This window comes from Heptranchias perlo, chromosome 13, assembly GCF_035084215.1.
Source record: "Heptranchias perlo isolate sHepPer1 chromosome 13, sHepPer1.hap1, whole genome shotgun sequence".
NCBI classification, from domain to species: Eukaryota; Metazoa; Chordata; class Chondrichthyes; order Hexanchiformes; family Hexanchidae; genus Heptranchias; species Heptranchias perlo.
The window spans coordinates 29767322-29788105 of record NC_090337.1 but is presented as its reverse complement, the minus strand read 5'-3'; the positions used below and the strand labels follow the sequence as shown (position 1 = coordinate 29788105).

Here is a 20784-nt window from a genome sequence, read left to right as displayed (position 1 = left end):
ATAACCCTCCAATTCTTGCCTCTTGCGCATCCTCGATTTTAAATCGCTGGCAGCTATGCTTTCAGCTGCCTAGGCCCTAAGCTCTGGAATTCCCTCCCTAAACCTCTGCGCCTCTCTACTTCTCTTGCCTCCTTAAAACCTACCTCTTTGACCAAGTTTTTGGTCACCTGTCCTAATACTTCATGTGGCTTGGTGTCAAATTTTGTATGATAATGCTCCTGTGAAGCACCTTGTGACATTTTACTATGTTAAAGGTGCTATATAAATGCAAATTGTTGTTGTTGCTGCTGCTGCTAGGGGGGTCAATGGCAACGTAAATAAATTAATGGTGATGAAATTGTCCTAATGTGCAGCTTATGAATGCGATCAGTGCATTATCCATTTCATCGAGTGAAACACCTGCTTCGGCTTCAGAGCACAGCACCTTCTCTCTGAAGCGACAAATGCTTCAAAGCAGCTTCTGATATTCAAGGCAACTTTGCATATGCATGTTCCAACAGTACATTGAAACAGTGCATTCTGGGTTCATGACTTCAATATCCACATCGTAACTTCTATATATATTTGTCTTTTCGTACAGATTTAAATAGAATAGTTACATTTTTAAATGCTTATTTTATATTGTGAAGTTGACAATTCCAAATTATTATAAGCTGCACATTTGTAGCTGAATGCTTTACAGATTGCTAGAATTTGTACTGGGCTCAAAGTTTAGATGGATATATTTTCCAGTAGCGGTGAAAGGACATCATTTTATTATAGCATTTCTGTTCAGTGCAACACTAATATTACCATAACAAAGAAATTGCACCATTAGCATTATGGGATCAATATAGTAGCCATTGGCTGTGCCGCTGTAATGCTCACAGGAGTGTATTCTAATTAGAAAGCCAGGAAACTTTGGATTCAGTTGGCAATGGCAAGATCAGCACACAAAAGAGTGAAAGTTACAGCGTACGTCGCTGCATGATATTATCTCGCACAGCCTATCCATGGTGTTCAATGCAGATGGTCGTGTCATCTGTCTCCACTACTTCTCCAGCGCTGTGGGTCTGCTCTTGTGTTTCTCTACTCCAACCTGTCCCAATGCAACCAGTTCATCTCCAGCACTGGCTTTTTGCAGGAAATTCTACCCCAACAGTTTTGTTCTTCATGATGGTCAATTGTAAAAAAAATTCTGACTCATCCACAAGTTAACACCGGACAGGCACTGACAATATAGAAATGATTGTGGTGAGAAGGGAAGTGGTAGCGAGGTAAAACTGAATGTTGTCAGCATACATATGGAAGCTCATCCGTGCCTATGGATGATGTCAACCAGGGCAGGATGTAGATAAGGAAGAGAAGGAGGCAAGGATAGATCCTTGGGAACTCCTGGGTTTATGGAGAAGGAGAAAAAGCCATTGCTGGAGATGCACTGGCTGCATTGGGACAGGTTGGAGTAGAAAAACACAAGAGCAGACCCACAGCGCTGGAGAAGTAGTGGAGACAGATAACACGACCATCTGCATTGAACACCATGGAGAGGCTGTGCGAGACAAGGAGGCATAATGCACCTTGGTCCCAGTCAGAGAATATAGTTGGTGACTGACAGGACAATCTCAGTGCTGTGAACACACTGTAAATTGGACTGAAAAGTTTTATATATGGAATTATGGGAGAGATAAGCCCAGGGCGACCTTCAAGGGACCTGGGAAAGGAAAGAGGTTAGAATTGGGGCAATTTTATTTCAACTTTGAAGAACTGTTTGTCTCGGAGGGCTATTGATCCCTCATTTACCAAATGTTCCAATTTGGGCTTCACCTTTCCGTCTCCCTTCCTCATGTTCGTGTAATGACCTCAGTTTCTATAACCAGATTAAGACTTATGAATCAAAACCTCTGCTGTACATTGATTAGCTTAATCTAAGTCTGACAATTAACCTTTAAAATTGTTTTAATCGCTTATGGCAGTCCTATTTCCTCCTTAAGCAAAATAGACTAGGTGAATCAAAGGCTGAAGATCCCAAGAGGGTCCTTAGATTATAAAACAGACTCTTCCCTTTGAAGCAAGAGTAGTCTCGGAGGATTGGGCTTTAATAACATCTGAGTAGATTCACATCAAAACAAAGAATGCATTGCAGGAAACAAATCTCTTCAATGGTGTTCACACCCTCCATTATCAGATACAGCAAGTTACATTTGGAGATAACTATCACCAAGAGAAATGCAGAGTAGCAATGCTATCTGAGAACACAATGCACATGCTCTGACTGCAGAATCTGTCTTCAGCTAAGAATGTCACCGCTCTGAGCAAAAATATCAAGTCCAAGCCCAAGCTTTTGGGAGAGGCTATGGTCTTCAAGTAAAAACTTTAATGAAGTTATTACAACAAACAAAATACAATTCAATGGCTAAATGTAATTATTGTGAAATATGTAATTTTTTAAAACCTTACTTTGGACATTGAGGAATTTCACTTGAAGAATAATCAATGATGCAAACTTTTTCAAATAGCATTTTGAATGATTCGATCGGTTAATCGACAAATGTGATGGGGATATGTTTACATATGCTTTCCTGTTCTAAAATGTTAACTGGTAGCATTAGGAATTTTAATTATTTTTGGACTTCACAAATACAATTTGGGGATGTATTCAAAAACAAAATGAATTTGCACAGGTTTAAAAAGCCTCCCACTGCAGACATTGAAGATGTTTATTAAAGCTAGGCAAGCCAGATTGTACAGTGTCTCAGTTCATCATCTACTTCAAATAGAGACAATGAAAGTCAATTCACTCATCCCTGATTTATTAAGCTATGATGGTACCCATTCATTTTGAGTGTAATGGGAGAGGGTGTCTTGAGAGCCACACCTCAAAGGGGGAGGAAAAGTAGTCAGTTTGGTTGACAGGCCTACCGGTAATTCATTAAATGAGGAATGAGTCAGAGGGACAGCCGTCCAACTTGGTGGGAGAGAAAAGAACAAAGAGACACTTAGGCAGTCATCCAGCTAGCTAGGTTGGGGAAGGAAACATGCCTAATGAGAGGAAACATAATCATCTCAAGCCCAGAACCAGTCAGGGTCAGGAGCCCAACCAGGAAAAGTTAAAAGGAATAGTTTGGCCTATTTTTATTACTTTTCTTGTTCCCAAGAAGGGCTCTGTAGTTAGTTGAATCAAGATGAGATTTGATTACTATTGTTATTCTGTAAATAAAGCAGCTTAACAATTTATATCTGGCCACATCACACTAAAGTGCTTACTCTGTCTGCCTTTGGAAAGATTGAAGTAGTACATGTGCAAAAGGACATGATATCCAGTTCAGATCACAAAGGGTCCTATTTCTGCACCCCTGGGTGATGCTATTAGATATTAGCCAGTACACAAACTTCCAAATGGAAAAAGTTCAGACCGCTTAGAGGAATGACCACCGCTGTACCTGAGAGTGAGGGAGATCAAAATATGTAACACATTTAGATAGCATTTTTTCCTAATGTAAACGTTTATAATAGACAATTTCTATAGCGAATTTTGACATAAAAGGTGTTACAGGAAGTAATGCTTGTGGACAAGAAATGCAATTGTTTGCAAGATCATAACAAACAGAACACAATTAATGGTGTCATTTTCACCAAAATCCAATCAATTCCGAAAGCTTTAATTCTTTTCTTGGCTCAGTTAGGATAAACTTTATTCCTACCTGCCATCCTGGTTAAGAGATGTGACTATACTGATGATACAAAGATGGGAGGGAAAGTAGAGAGTGAGGAGGACATAAAAAACCTACAAGGGGATATAGACAGGCTGGGTGAGTGGGCAGAGATTTGGCAGATGCAATACAATATTGGAAAATGTGAGGTTATGCACTATGGCAGGAAAAATCGGAGAGCAAGTTATTATCTTAATGGCGAGCAACTGGAAAGTACTGCAGTACAAAGGGATCTGGGGGTCCTAGTGCAAGAAAATCAAAAGTTAGTTTGCAGGTGATCAAGAAGGCCAACGGAATGTTGGCTTTTATTGCTAGGGGGATAGAATATAAAAACAGGGAGGTATTGCTGCAGTTATATAAGGTATTGGTGAGACCGCACCTGGAATACTGCATACAGTTTTGGTCTCCATACTTAAGAAAAGACATACTTGCTCTCGAGGCAGTACAAAGAAGGTTCACTCGGTTAATCCTGGGGATGAGGGGGTGGACATATGAGGAGAGGTTGAGTAGATTGGGACTCTACTCATTGGAGTTCAGAAGAATGAGAGGCGATCTTATTGAAACATATAAGATTGTGAAGGGGCTTGATCGGGTGGATGCGGTAAGGATGTTCCCAAGGATGGGTGAAACTAGAACTAGGGGGCATAATCTTAGAATAAGGGGCTGCTCTTTCAAAACTGAGATGAGGAGAAACTTCTTCACTCAGAGGGTGGTAGGTCTGTGGAATTTGCTGCCCCAGGAAGCTACATCATTAAATAAATTTAAAACAGAAATAGACAGTTTCCTAGAAGTAAAGGGAATTAGGGGTTACGAGGAGCGGGCAGGAAATTGGACATGAATTTAGATTTGAGGTTAGGATCAGATCAGCCATGATCTTATTGAATGGCGGAGCAGGCTCGAGGGGCCGATTGGCCTACTCCTGCTCCTATTTCTTATGTTCTATGTTCTTATGAACCATTGCAAGACTCACAAATTATAGCAGTATGTCTATGTATTTGCATTTTTAGGAAAATAATTTTCAAATTGGATTAATTCTTGGAGTATTTTGCAATCAGATAAAAATTAATCCACTAACATTTACAGCAGAGGAATTCAACAAGTTTTAATAGTGAAATATCTTCTATTGCCTTACTTTGCACATGGCTGACATTGGCTTTCTCGGTCTCCAAATCATGAAGGGCAGCAACTTGGTCTCCAATGCAGACTCCATCTGAACACTGAGTAACACCCAAGCTTAGGTCAGTTTTTCCTTTGCTCTTTCTTCTGTTTCGTTTTTTCTTATTATTCTGCACTTCCATCTCATTAGTTACTTGTACATCATTCTCTGTTCTCCCTAGATCAACATTCTGAATATAATAGTCAAAAGGTTGTTTATGCCTTTGCAGCGCAGACTCAGAGAAACGATCGCTATTCAATGCATCGTCAGCAGTTGCTGTTTTTGCAAACCCTGCAAACTCTTTGTGACTGTCTGAAAGTGTTTTTGGATGGACTTGTTTAGGCCTAGTTTCTTTGAATATAACTTCATTTCCTGATTCAGTATCACCATCCTGGCTAGCGTTGGTATCTCTCTGCTGGTTTTGCTTTCTGGTTGCCAACCCCTGTTTCTTCCTCCAAGAGTCAGGCATACCTGTCTCACCAGCATCCCCAACTTTTTCCAAAAAATTAACAGGCATGTTTGGAAATATAGCAGTATTGTCAATGTCCACTGCAAATGCAGAGTGGCTGTATTTTGCATTTCCTCCTAGTTTTTGTCGGTTATTAAAATCCTTTCGTTGCACCACTTCCACTTCTGAAAGATTCAAATCAGTCCCAGGAGCAATTCCACTTTCATCATTTTGGTCTATACAATTGATCTGCTGAGCAAATTGCTTTAGATACGCTCTAAACCTGTCACTACGGTGCTGGTTTACCAACCTGGAATAAGCATTTTTTTGTGGATTGCCAATCTTACTGTGACCATTTCTTGCATCAAAAGAGGGAAACGTTTCCTTTGCATGTCCTGAATGATCCATTTGGTGATATTGATACAGTCACAAAATAGACCAAATGAAGCTGTAGAGAAAACAATACATTTTATCAACATCCAATGTAAAATACTACATTATCCTGGAAAATCTAAAATTAAATATTTAAAATAGTTTAAAACAATATGCCATCCATATAAACACAACAGTTCATAAGAACACGAGATTAAATGACAAAAGAGATGATGCCAGAGGACTGGGCAATTGCAAATGTTACACCCTTGTTCAAAAAAGGGTGCAAGGATAAACCCAGCAACTACAGGCCAGTCAGTTTAATCTCAGTAATGGAGAAACTTTTAGAAACAATAAACCGGGAAAAAGTTAACAGTCACATGGACAAGTGTGGATTAATTAAGGAAAACCAGCACGGATGCATTAAAGGCAAATATAGTGTTTAACTAACTTGATTGAGGTTTTGGATGAGGTAACAGAGGGTTGATGAGGGCAATGCGGTTGATGTGGTGTATATGGACTGCCAAAAAGGTATTTGATAAAGTGCCGCACAATAGGCTTGTCATTAAAGTTGAAGCCCATAAAATAAAAGCAGGGCAGTGGCAACATGGAATTGGCTAAGTAATAGGAAAGAGAGTAGTGGTGAATGGTTGTTTTTCAGACTGGAGGGAGGTGTACAGTGGTGTTCCCCAGGGGTCAGTACTAGGACCACTGCTTTTTTTGATATATATTAATGACTTGGACTTGGGTGTACAGGGCACAATTTCTAAATTTGCAGATCACACAAAACTTGGAAGGACAGTGAACAGCAAGGAGGATAGCGATAGACATCAAGAGGATATAGACAGGCTGGTGGAATGGGCGGACACGTGGCAGATGAAATTTAACGCAGAGAAGTGAGAAGTGATGCATTTTGGTAGGAAGAACGAGGAGAGGCAATATAAACTGAAGGGTACAATTCTAAAAGGGGTGCAGGAACAGTGCAACCTGGACGCATGTGCACAAATCGTTGAAGGTGGCAGGGCAGGTTGAGAAGGCGGTTAAGAAAGCGTACGGTATCCTGGGCTTTATAAATAAAGAGGCATACAGTGCAAAAGCAAGGAGGTTATGATGAACCTTTACAATAGACTGGTTCGGCCACAACTAGAGTTTTGTGTCCAGTTCTGGGCTTCGCACTTTAGGAAGGATGTGAAGGCCTTAGAAGGTGCAGAAGAGATTTACAAGAATGATTCCAGGAATGATGGATTTCAGTTACATGGATAGACTACAGAAGCTGGGGTTGTTCTCCTTAAAGCAGTGAAGGTCGAGAGGAGATTTGATAGACGTATTCAAAATTATGAAGGGTCTAGATAAAGTCAATAAACAGAAACTAATCCCACTGGCAGAAGGGTCGAGAACCACAGGACATAAATTTAAGGTGATTGGCAAAAGAACCAAAGGCGACATGAGAAAAAACTTTTTAAAAAAACACAGCAAGTGGTTATGATCTGGAATGCACTGCCTGCGGGGGTGGTGGAAGCAGATTCAATCGTGGCTTTCAAAAGGGAATTGGATAAGAGGATAGGGCGGGGGAGTGAGACCAGCTGGACTGCTCTTGCAGAGAGCTGGCATGGACTCGATGGGCCGAATGGCCTCCTTCTGTGCTGTAACCATTCTACGATAAGAAATAGGAGGAGGCCATACGGTCCCTCAAGCCTGCTCCGCCATTCAATAAGATCATGGCTGATCTTTGACCTCAACTCCACTTTCCTGCCCGATCCCCATATCCCTTGATTCCCTAAAGTCCAAGAAAAACCTATCGATCTCAGCCTTGAATATATTCAACTACTCAGCATCCACAGCCCTCTGGGGCAGAGAATTCCAAAGATTCACAACCGTGTGAAGAAATTCCTCCTCATCTCAGTCTTAAATGGCCGACCACTTATCCTGAGACTAGGTTCAATGAGATACAGGCTTTTTATTAAATATTTAACCATGTTTATATAAAACTTTTTGCTTATCAAAATATGCATCTCTTGTTACAGAACATGTTTGCTACACATTTCTGAAGGTGGTTAGAAAGCAGGATTTATTGATGAATGAGGCAATAGGTCTAAAAACAGCCCTTTTCAAACTCCTGGCCCACAAAATTCAAACAAGACAAACCAACAAATATGAAATAGAACAGGACTGATTTGCCTGGGCTTCAAGGGCTGTATTGCCAGGGCTTTAGGTGCCACATATGGCCTACGGTATGCAATTTGGGCATTGCTGATCAACAATATGCGTACCTTTCAGGATTTAAGACCCGAACCATGTTTCTTCTCAGACCTGCCTCCAATCAAAATAAAGTTCAATTTTATCAGCTGCTCATCTTAAAGTTTTGAGTCATGAATTCATCTTCATCATTACTTCTCACTAAATATGCTCTCGAAATTCTCCTTTTAAGCAATGACACTGGAGACCAACTACATTATTCAATAATCATTTAAAGAAATATTCATACATTACTGATCTTTATAGCTGTAGTTTTTGTTTCTTCAGATATTAGGAAAAGAGGGCCAATTATTTGAAACACATTAAATCGTTAATCAAAATCTACCTAGCACTCATTCTTGAGCTTTTTTTTTTATGAACCATGTACAAAAACCAGTATTTCATTCAAAAAATTCCAAACATAGTATAACAGTCAGATTACATAAAATATTAATTAAAAGTACATCTCAGCAAATTTCCTGGGTACACATTGCTACCAAGTTAATGGCCATGGCTCAGATACAATTGGTCTCTAGATCCATACAAATTATAGGCCAAATTAGTGATGCGAGTAAGCCTGAAATAGCCACACAATATATCAATACAGTTTAATGACATCTCAAGAACATTTTGGTAAAATCTATACTATTCTGCTTTAAGTAAATCAAATTGATATACAGAAACTGAATAGGGCACTTCAAACTTTGGTTTTCTGAAGACAAGTGCTCATTAGCACAAAATAATCCAGAAACTATGATAAGCACTTACATCTATTATATTTTAAAATCTGTAGGTGGGTGGTCACCTTCCATTTCAAATTAGATTTAAAACTGGTCAACCAATCTAAATGATAAAATCCATTATTTGAGTGTCTACATTTACCTGCAATACCTGTTATAGGTGGCACTATGATAGACCTCTACAATATTAAAAGCCATGTGATCTTAGATCTCAAAACAGTAGCTTCTCCTGAATATTGAGGCCACACACATCTCCACACCAAAAAAACTAATCTAACCACAGTAACTGAGAAGAACTTGATTTCTTCACTGCGTGAAGTATTCACAGCCAGGCATATCTAAAACATCAACTGACTTATGCTTTTTCAACAGATGTTGCCTAACCTGCTGAGTGTCTCCAGTGTTTTCTGCATCTGCAGTATTTTGTTTTTTTCCTACATTTCCCTTAACTACGTTAAATGTTGCACCCTTCTTTGACAGTTACATCGATGGTTGTCCAACATTTTGAATGATCCTTGATGGTTGCAACTTAATGCTTCATCCATCCAACTATCAGGAACACTGCTCAACAATTTGACATAAATGAAAACATATGTGCATCATCAACAGAAATCAACAAATTAAGCTCCTTTTGTTTGACAGGAAACAGCCAGACTTACTAACATATGCATGTCCCATCGATACTCAATTCAAGCAATCCATCCAGGAGGTTGCCATTTTCTATGAGACTCTAGATTTTTAACCCCTCGTGTACCTTCACAAATAATAAAGAATTCAAATAAATGATCAAAGTAAATTCAAAAAAGAACATTTTAAATCAAAAGGATAATTATATATGCTGGTGGCAGAAAATATTTGCTGTAAGCATTTGAATAATGAGTTTATATACTTGGTGTTGTCACAAGGCTTCTTTCATCTATTGATATTAATACTGCACTTAAGCAGTATGCTTTGATGTTGTATCATGGCAGCTAAATCTTCAATGGATCCCTTTACTCAAGTATCATCACGCTCCCGGGGGGGAGGAGCTAAATACGATTAAAATCACTCAGGAGATGGTACTCAGTAAAATAATGGGACTCAAGGCGGATAAATCCCCTGGACTCTCGGGGGGGGGGAGGAGCTAAATACGATTAAAATCACTCAGGAGATGGTACTCAGTAAAATAATGGGACTCAAGGCGGATAAATCCCCTGGACCTGATGGCTTCCATCCTAGGGTCTTGAGGGAAGTGGCAGTAGGGATTGTGGATGCTTTGGTGATAGTTTTCCAAAATTCCCTGGACTCAGGAGAGGTCCCGGCAGATTGGAAAACTGCTAATGTAACACCGTTATTTAAAAAGGGTAGTAGGCAGAAGGCTGGAAATTATAGGCCAGTTAGCCTAACATCTGTGGTGGGTAAAATTTTGGAGTCTATTATTAAGGAGACAGTAACGGAACATTTAGATAAGCATAATTTAATAGGACAAAGTCAGCATGGCTTTATGAAGGGGAAGTCATGTCTGACAAATTTGCTTGAGTTCTTTGAGGATATAACGTATAGGGTGGATAAAGGGGAACCAGTGGACATAGTGTATTTAGACTTCCAGAAGGCATTCGACAAGGTGCCACATAAAAGATTATTACTTAAGATAAAAAATCACGGGATTGGGGGTAATATTCTGGCATGGGTGGAGGATTGGTTATCGAACAGGAAGCAGAGAGTTGGGATAAATGGTTCATTTTCGGACTGGCAACCAGTAACCAGTGGTGTTCCACAGGGGTCGGTGCTGGGTCCCCAACTCTTTACAATCTATATTAACGATTTGGAGGAGGGGACCGAGTGCAACATATCAAAATTTGCAGATGATACAAGGATGGGAGGGAAAGTAGAGAGTGAGGAGGACATAAAAAACCTGCAAGGGGATATAGACAGGCTGGGTGAGTGGGCGGAGATTTGGCAGATGCAATATAATATTGGAAAATGTGAGGTTATGCACTTTGGCAGGAAAAATCAGAGAGCAAGTTATTTTCTTAATGGCGAGAGACTGGAAAGTACTGCAGTACAAAGGGATCTGGGGGTCCTAGTGCAAGAAAATCAAAAAGTTGGTATGCAGGTGCAGCAGGTGATCAAGATAGCCAACGGAATGTTGGCTTTTATTGCTAGGGGGATAGAATATAAAAACAAGGAGGTATTGCTGCAGTTATATAAGGTATTGGTGAGACCGCACCTGGAATACTGCATACAGTTTTGGTCTCCATACTTAAGAAAAGACATACTTGCTCTCGAGGCAGTACAAAGAAGGTTCACTCGGTTAATCCCGGGGATGAGGGGGCGGACATATGAGGAGAGGTTGAGTAGATTGGGACTCTACTCATTGGAGTTCAGAAGAATGAGAGGCGATCTTATTGAAACATATAAGATTGTGAAGGGTCTTGATCGGGTGGATGCAGTAAGGATGTTCCCAAGGATGGGTGAAACTAGAACTAGGGGGCATAATCTTAGAATAAGGGGCTGCTCTTTCAAAACTGAGATGAGGAGAAACTTCTTCACTCAGAGGGTGGTAGGTCTGTGGAATTTGCTGCCCCAGGAAGCTGTGGAAGCTACATCATTAGATAAATTTAAAACAGAAATAGACAGTTTCCTAGAAGTAAAGGGAATTAGGGGTTATGGGGAGCGGGCAGGAAATTGGACATGAAGCTGAGTTCGGATCGGTCAATGCCCTGTGGGTGGCGGAGAGGGCCCAGGGGCTGTGTGGCCGGGTCCTGCTCCGACTTCTTGTGTTCTTTAGATTTGTGGTTGGGATCAGATCAGCCATGATCTTATTGAATGGCGGAGCAGGCTCGAGGTGCCGATTGGCCTACTCCTGCTCCAATTTCTTATGTTCTTATGTTCCCCTTCAAAATCACCATCACCCCACTCCTCAAAAAACCTATCTGCGACCCTTTCATCCTCTCCAACTACTGACCTATCTCTAATGGACTTTTTCTTAAGATCCTTGAACGTGCTGTCACCTTCAAGCTCTAAGCCCATCTATCCTGTTACTCCTTGTTCGAATCCCTCGAGCTTGGCTTCTACTCTTCTCCACACTGAAGCAGCCCTAGCCCAAAACACAAATGACCTTCTCTATAACTGTGACATCATCCTTCATGATATTTTTGGGGTTTTATGATAGATATTCTCTCAGGTTCAGAGTCATCAGCCACTCTTGTAAGCAGACCTCACATCCCCTACAACCTGGAGTGTAACTGTTTTTACCCACTACCTAGGTAAATAATAGCAAGGCCCATCAGTCATAACAGAGCACTGACTACTAGAAAGTATCACGTGCCATGTCATGATTCTCCACAGACTGAATATGCATTAATACCAAAGTTCAGGCGTTGAACCAAATGGTTTTATTTACATAAGCAGGTGAATGAACAGTCACTAATGAGTCATAAATTTCTCTATCTTCCACATTTTAATATTGTATGACAATTGCTAATTAATCATCTCAAACTGCTTCTAATATTACAACCATCATTTACAGACCTCAATCCACCAGTATTTTGCTCTAGAGTTACCTAGCTCACAATGATCTCGCTGGAGAGATCCCTAAATATTGCTGGACAAGTGGACTAAAAAGAAAACTTTACATACCCACTATCATGCTTGACTAAAGCTCTAAAAACAGATTATTTATCTCATTGCTATTTGAGAGATTTTGCTGTGCACAAATTGGCTGCCACATTCACCTACAGTAACTTCACTCCAAAAATAATTAATTGACTGTAAAGCACTTTGGGACATCATGAGGGGATTAAAGGCACTATAAATGCAAGTTTTTCTACATGGCATAATGAACATAAATTTTAAAATGCCAGTGTTTTCATCAAAAGTAAAATGTCTCTTGCACATTAATAACTCAGCCAGTAGCTCCAGCATTTGGCATGTGTGCAGAAACTATTCTTCAGTATGCTGTAATTTATTTAAAATAGGTTATGGGTAAAGAAAATGGCAGTTGGTGCTTACTTTCTGAAATGTTCCAACTTACTGGTTTGTATTAGATCTGCAGGTGCTAACCAAATCACTGAAACCAACAATTATTTTAAAGTTAAGAATACCCATTATCTAGCAAAGTCCTAATGGAACAATTCCACAGAACTTCACCCAAATGACTATTCCTCATGTATGACTTCTCCCCATGAAACTGACAGCTGACAGGCCATTCAAGCAGTGTCACAGCTGAACCCAATCCTATCTTCATCCAGTATCTACATCATATTTTCCTCAACAGATCACACGTGATCAGGAAGCAGACACCCTAGTAGATATCATCCCTCCTCTATACCCCCCAAAAAAGGCCATTGCCACAGCTGAGGTCTGCTAACTCAACATAGACCAGATTGAACATGGTACTTTTCTGGTTTATATGGTTCAGTCACACACCACATTGTATATTTATCCACTGAACCATCATTAAAGCCATTGTTTAAAATATGTTTGCTTTCTGTTGCACAAAGTACAGCAATAAAAAACCAACAACTCATTTACTTCATAGTTACAAAAATTTTGTATTAGGACTATGCACATTTACTGGCCTAGAATGAAATCCTAGTTGGTTGACTTGTATTGTCCATGGATAAATGAAAATCCACCCATACATTTAACAGTGGCCCAAAGACATACTGACAGGTGTTGGTTTGCCGGGGGGGGGGGGGGGGGGGGAAAGAGAAAGAGAGATACAGACTTTTTTAAAAATTGAACCATAAAGGTGACATTGGGTTGACCCAATGTTACAGAAATAAATTTGCATATGCACCTGTTTAAAGGAGGCACAACTAATAAAAAAATGAAACATAAAAGTCCAATTTCAATCAAGCCAAAAGGAAACTTGTAACAATAAATCATGTTATTTTGTCTATTAGACACTGCATTGCCTGCAGAGCCCAACTGTTGCAGAAGGCCTCAAGCATACAGTGGACACCACATGCTCCCTCTCCCAGGTCACCCAAGCACAGACAAGCTGCGGAAGAGAGGCCACGTCCATCCTGGACCTGTGAACCGCCATCTTCACCAGGCCCAGGAGCAAACCCATCCAACTTCCCCCCCATCCCATCCTGCAAAGATTGCAAGCAGCCTGGGAATCTGTGAAATGACAAAAATTAGTTGCACACTACCCACCCCAGATCCCCCTCAATGAAGCACCCCCACAAAGAAAGCCTTCCATTGGAGCCTCTGCCAGACAGCAAGATGAAACACCAGGACATGTCCAGACAGAAGACAAGGACGTGAAGAATGTACAGAAGCAACTCATACAGGAAATCCCTCAGTGCAAAGTGCACAAAGGGAATTTGAGAGACAGCTCAAGTTGTGAGGTGGAGGTCCCCAAGGGATATTCCAGGGCCTCGCATGGATGAGAAATTCCACCCAAATGGGGGTAATATCAGGCAGGATCACACCACATGCTTGAGCCTCAGTACACCATGTGGAATCATGGCCGAGTGCAACTTTCTGCTCCTGGATGGCTGGGGCCACAGGCCAGAAAAAGGACATCCAGGTAGCCAATGCTGGTGGTGACATCCAGCCCACTCCACTACAATCTAGTACATCCCTGACTCTGGCTACCTGGGCAACCAGGGACCTCCTCCCCACCAGCCACATGTCTCCAAAGCCGACCACACGCGGGTGTGGATTATGAAGCAGTGACTGCTACCTCGGAGGCGGGGGCGGGGGAAGAAAGAGCTATTACTGGAGACAACCACGTTCCAGACTCTGACCAGGTTTCGATGGAAGACAGCCAGCTCCTTCCTGTGAGGATGCTTGCATCCCGTGCAAATGGGTCGGGCTGCTGGCTGGCCTCAAGGGTCTGGAGGTTGCGAAAAGTGGTACCGATAGCCGGCTCTCTGACCACGTATCACCACCAAGAACAGCTCTTTCGACATGGCCATTTTAATGAGCAACTTTCCGCTTTAAACAGAATTCGCTCATTTCGCCAGAAAGGCCCTAAACGAAACAGCTTAAGACTCGGTGCAACTTAAACATGTTTTTTTTTTCCCCCTTCCACAAATTACTCCACTCTAATTATAACATATACTAAACAAAATATCCGCTCCCGGCTCCTCGAACTTACAGAGAGAAAGGCCGACAGGCTAACGCCTCCAAGTTTCTCTTTTAACGGCTCTGAACCCCCTCGAGCCCTGCGCACATGCAAAAAACATCCGGGTCACCCTTAAACGGAAGGGGAGGAATCCGGGCGCAATGTATTGTGGGAGCCATGTTCCTTTCTGTTCCTCACGCTGGTCCCCTGAACAATGAGTGTTGCCCTAAAACCTGCACCAAGCGTGCTAATGCTTCTATTGAAATCTCTTGAATTTAAAACGCGCATCACTGTATTAAACGTGCTTATTTTAATCGTTTGCAAGATTAATCTTAAAAAATATTTTTTTAAATGTCGAGTTTAGCTGCATTATTGAAGCGGTCGCGTGTTTTTGACAACTATCAATCATTGTCGCCACCTTGGACAGCAACTGTTCAGACAACAAAGCAGCCGACCATAGGAAGTGTCTGCATTAAAATAAATAAATGATTTAGAAATGACAAATGATATCTCGTAATACAGGAAAACACAATAAAGCTGACATCAATCCGCCTTCCTTTACGTAGTTGCAGTGATTTCCTCCTTTATTTTTAGAGGTAGTTAAATATTACAAAGAAAACCGCCATCGATGCCCGCTAAAGACTGGCATCGTCTTCGTAGCTCAAAATAATCCGAATATTAACGCGTCCATAATTTTGACAAGTTATTTCTGTAACCGTATTATGGTACCAATATTATCTATACTATTAGATACAACTATTTGCATACCCGAACTCGTAACTTGGTCAGCATCACGTTTTGTTTAAACCGAATCAGTTCCTGGAAAACATTGATTTGGGAATGTTCTTAATACATGTCCGAGCAGGTGACATTTGTTTCTGATTATTAACGTGTAGCAAAACCAGAGTAAAAACCGTGAAATGTTTATGCATGAAAATGGTAATAACATGAGATCTCTGGGAATTGACTCTGTATTTAGGCTTTTGATGTTCCCGGTGTCCCGTTTGATTTAAATTCCATAATACGTACATAAATTTCGTATATGCTACGTATGAACTGTATGACATGGTTACATTAATAATGTCGCACCCAAGAATTGGACTGGTCATCTGTTAGTAACATACATTACCCGGGGCAGTTCCTCTGCACAACTGTTCGAAATGCGTTAATGTATTGTCGAAACCAATACGCCTCAATCTTTTATGTTTAATTCGGGTAGCTGTTCGATATTGTATGCATATATGATCCATAAAAGCTATCTTAATCGAGAAACTATGTTTCCACTTTACTACCTAGCTGCAGAGCTCAGTCTAACGGAAGTTACGGTACTTTTCCTTTGATATTAAGCGAAAAATGACATTATTTTAATGACAAATTGTATGACATATCAACCACTTACCTTCGTAATCTTAAACTAAATAAAAGGTTCCGTATGGAAAATATTATTTTATAAATACCCTGAGTATGTTTTAAGAAGCAGCTACTAACAAAATAAACAATGACGAAAATGTGTTTATTTCCAAAAATAACAAATCAAATTGAGTCACGGTTGAGCCCACTGCCAGTCGCCAGTGCTATTCCTATTTATTTTTTGTATGATTTAGTGAAATTAGTCAGAGAAAATTAGCTGTGCTGCACTAGCGTCAATTTCGGCGGTTTAGTAGCAAGCCAGACCACATACGATTTGTCTGATACAGTGCTATTCAGAATGCGCTAACTGGAACCCAAGAAAATGTTACTTCATGTTACCCTACAACTTTATAATCGGATCCTCTCTAGGAAAGTATCTGGATTAAATATGAAAAGACCAAAACGTTTTGATTTGTTTTTCGGAGGTAAGTATGTGAGGTTGAGGGTTCTGAGCACATTACCTGCGGAATGGGGCCACGTTTGTACCAATATGCAACAATGAAAATAAGCAAAAAATGAACGAAAGAATGAAGCCAACTATAACTTTTAGAATCATATATATATGCAAGGACAAGTTGAAGCTTCACGCAGAGAAGTTTATGTGATGTTTTTAATTGGCATGAACTACATTTTACAATTACGACTTGCTTTCGTTGACTGCGCCATTAAACCACAATGTTACCTTAAAGCGTCCACAAAGCACTTCATCGAAGCCATTATACGGAAGACTTAGTCTATGATGCGCCACTTCCTTGCAAACCAATTGAAATACAAAATGTCCTCTCTTAGTAACCACAACTTTTGTCAAGTGGATCTGTGTAACAAGAGAAAACATGAAAAAGACGAGGAAACGTACACGAGAAAGAAAAATCATGCGTAAAGATAATAAATTGTTAATAAATCATAAGCATAATACGAAAAGCTTTGAGACACTACAGTTTTGTTGCATGTAACTTTTTAAAAAGTAGTGAGCTTGTCTTAAACGTTTTTAGAGTACGGCGTTAATTAGATTTTCTACAGTGCAACTCGAAGGGAACCCTACTGGCTGCCCTGCCCTGATTCTCTCAAAGAATTCAGCATTGTTATCCCCCTACGTTTTAATGAAGCTACACATAGTTATACATCCTAAGGTAGCTGTCGAGATAATAAACCCTAACAAAACTCTCAGATGGCATCTACTTACGGTATCAGAGGTAAGCCTTTTTTGCATTTCATTACCGTGTTTTGGAAAATAAACATCTGAGTCAGATATTTGTTTCATCTCGCTGTTAACAAATATCAGCCATCGGGTGGTACTAGGGTGGAGCACACAGCAACAATTTGCATTTGTATAATACTTTTAAAGTAGTATACACCCCTTAGATCTTTCGCATAGGCAAAACAGAGCACAAACAGTAGTAGAATGTGGGAGGTGAGGGAAAACATGGTAGAAGTAAGTTTTGAGAAGATTTTTGAAGATGAGCAGCAAGGTAGAAGGGATTTAGGGTGTTTTGGAGTTTAGGCCCCAGTCAGCTGAAGGTTAAGAACAAAGTAATTGATTAGATAGAACAACGAAGCATGGAATGGAATCATATAAGGAAAACAAGTGAAAATGACACCAGACAGAAATTGTAAAGATTGCAATAGAGACATTGAGTAGATTGAGGAGAGATTGAGTAGAATGGGCCTATACTCTCTGGAGTTTAGAAGAATGTGAGTGATCTCATTGAAACATATAAGATTCTGAGCGAGCTTGACTGGGTAGATGCTGAGAGGTCGTTTCCCCTGGCTAGAGGGTCCAGAATTAGGGGGCATAGTCTTAGGATAAGGGGTCGGCCATTTAGGATTGAGATGAGGAGAAATTTCTTCACTCAGAGGGTTGCGAATCTTTGGAATTCTCTACCCCAGAGGGTTGTGGATGCTCAGTCGTTGAGTATATTCATGGCTGTGATCGATAGATTTTTGGACTCTAAGGGAACCAAGGGATATGGGGATTGGGCGGGAAAGTGGAGTTGAGGTCGAAGATCAGCCATGATCTTATTGAATGGCGGAGCAGGCTCGAGGGGCCCTATGGCCTGCTTCTGCTCCTATTTATGTTCTTATGTTCTTACAGCTAACTACTTACGACAATGGACTCCAGCATGGAATTCCAATGCAGATAAAGCATTACAGGTGCATAAAAAGTCTTGTTCTAAGCAGGTACTACAGGAAGTTCCTATTCATTCAGATTTTGATACTCGGCACACTAAGCATACCCGATCCGTTTCATAGTAGCACAAAATAGATTTTGTAATAACTCTTGTGTGAAATACGTTTTTATTCAGCTTTCCTATTTCGTTTAGATCGAATTCATTATCAGAGCCATAGTGCCAAAGTGGTCATTTTTACCGCCAGTTTTCAGAAATCAGAATCCACGCGTATTGGCAAACTAGTTATGCATTTATTAGGACTCAACTGTCCCTGCACTTCCTAACATGACAAAAACCTTCCAACATTACCAGTTTTACCAGAGGTTGGACCGCATTAGGTACTTACGATGGAGCCTGCATATGTGTCAAGTTATCCATACGAAGACATTTTGGAGGTGTTCCTGTTTAGCTTTAATCCAAAAAGGCAACAGCATTAAGAACAACCCTTTCCAAACCCCTGTGCCCACAAAATTAAAGCGGTCCGTCCTGGACTGAAGATTGCGAGGACTCGGGGGCCGCACGTGGCCTACGGTTACAGTTTGGCCGCCGCTAATTTAGAGCCTGACTTTCCTCCGCCCCGCTCTCCCCCCCCGCCAAGTACACACAAAGGCATAAACACAATCTAAAGGACTACCTAGTTAAACCATTGCTAGCCAGGATAGTAACGTTTGTACACCTAGTCTGGAGTGCCTGTGGGCTCTTTAAACAAAGAGCCCCTACATTTTATGAAACATATCAAAACTGAAGTTCTTGTAAAACTTTTAAGACATATATACGAACAATGACGGACAGGAAAAGGCCCTCTAATCCATCCAGACTGTCCCACAAATATTACTTATATAAACACATGTCCATACAACTCAGGTTGGGGAGAACATCAAACCTATTAACAGTTACGTTGATTGTATATAAGTGTGGCAGAACACAGACATTTTATCCAAGATTCACAGTAAGGCATTCTTTCCGCGGAGAATCTTTGGCAAAAAGTCTATTCTGTCACAATTATGATCTTCTTAAAAGTGGTTAACGGGCCCCGAATCTTTGCATCTCTTCAGGAGGAAGTAACTATACTTAATGAAGAACCTTATGTATATAAGGTTCTGTGATATGTAAAGCCTCATTTCACACAAATTATTTAGCAGTGATCTGGAAATTTACACACTTACATTTTCTAAAAAAAAAGAAACTTGTACCATTCTCTAAAATCTAAAGCGTGTGTTATACTTTTATTAATGAGGTGTGGAATATTTGGTGCGTGTCGATTTACCAAAAGCTGAACGAGGAATTTAGCTCTCTTAATTTTAGCACTGGACCAATGTCATAAGGCTAAATTGAGCTCAACTGATCTTGCATTTTAATGGAAAGCGGGCATTATTTTGATACATAGCCGATTGTTTATTGGTTTTATGCAATTGAAACGGGCAAGCGTTTATTTCCCATCATCAACTAATATTCTCGTGAACATTTACATAGAAATATTGTTGCGTCAATAAGGGAGATCATTATTTGTTTTACAAAATACAGCAGTGTCCCAATTCTCAGAAGACGCTTTCTGTTGGGGCTGAAGCAAGGAATTGACCAAAACGCACTACCTCAATTGCCCATAAACTTGACATTAACCTTCACAAGGATTTTCAGTGCTGTATCATGCTAATTTATCGCTGGCGACATATATTAAACATTATATGTACACGACTGTTCTATAAAATCTCACAACCCTATTGTTATATGAAGCAGAATTACATAATAGTTTTAGTTTCTCAAATTCTGAGCGTTGCAGCTTTTACTGAAGTTAACCGATAAGGCGGACCCTTCCATTGAAAGCAGACATACACCCAGTTTAAGTAACAAGATGTTTCAATTTTTGCAATAATAAATTTGCAATCAAAAACTGTTCGACTCAGTTTCCACTTTTTCTGAAGTGATGTGCATACAGGCTACTTTCCACACATTATCCCTTTCTGTATTCAAAGTGATACATTTTAATGCATTAATGTTCATCAAAGCATGATTTGTATATTTAAAATAAAAATGTATTTACAATGGTATCATAGGTCACTTTTAAATCGTGGGAATGTTTTTTATGATAATTATTTTTAAAAAGTTAGATTGCACCAAGTGTTCCCGGAAAATTACCAATGTAGTTTGCAGCTAGAATTGCTTCTTGCAGTTTTTCCGCATTGTTCTCACCGCATCTGGGTTACGATAGTGTAGGAATAGAAATGAGACATTAACGCTGTAAAAAGTACTTGGAAATTTCTGATTCATTCTACGTAGGTCAAAGCCACCCAACGATCTCTCCAGCATTGGGAGAGTATTTATGTTTTTCGAATTCTCCGTGAGAAGATATGAGATTCTCAATATGGATATTGTAACTACAAATTGAGAACTTCTGCTTCATGTATGGGTGAGTGCGTATGGTTGTTCAGAGGGAATGGGCGAAAAGCACAATCAAAATAAAATTCTACCCTTGCATATTGTTGTTTTATATATAGATCAGTAGTT

At 40.2% G+C, this 20784-nt stretch overlaps 1 protein-coding gene across 6 annotated transcripts in view; it reads right to left on the bottom strand.

Annotated features, from left to right (window-relative positions):
* Window positions 1–14821, bottom strand: part of dis3l2 (DIS3 like 3'-5' exoribonuclease 2) — a 289590-nt gene extending 274769 nt beyond the window's left edge. The window contains exons 1-3 of one of the 6 annotated variants that reach the window (XM_067995258.1): window positions 14735–14821; window positions 9300–9394; window positions 4822–5741 (exon numbers count right to left, since the gene is read on the bottom strand). In XM_067995258.1, the coding sequence (XP_067851359.1) occupies window positions 4822–5701 (880 nt within the window). In that variant the 5' untranslated portion in view covers window positions 5702–5741; window positions 9300–9394; window positions 14735–14821. The remainder of the gene's footprint in view (window positions 1–4821; window positions 5742–9299; window positions 9395–14734) is intronic. The other 5 variants (XM_067995259.1, XM_067995261.1, XM_067995257.1 and 2 more) reach the window with 5 other exon arrangements.
* Between the last annotated feature and the right edge of the window lie 5963 nt (window positions 14822–20784).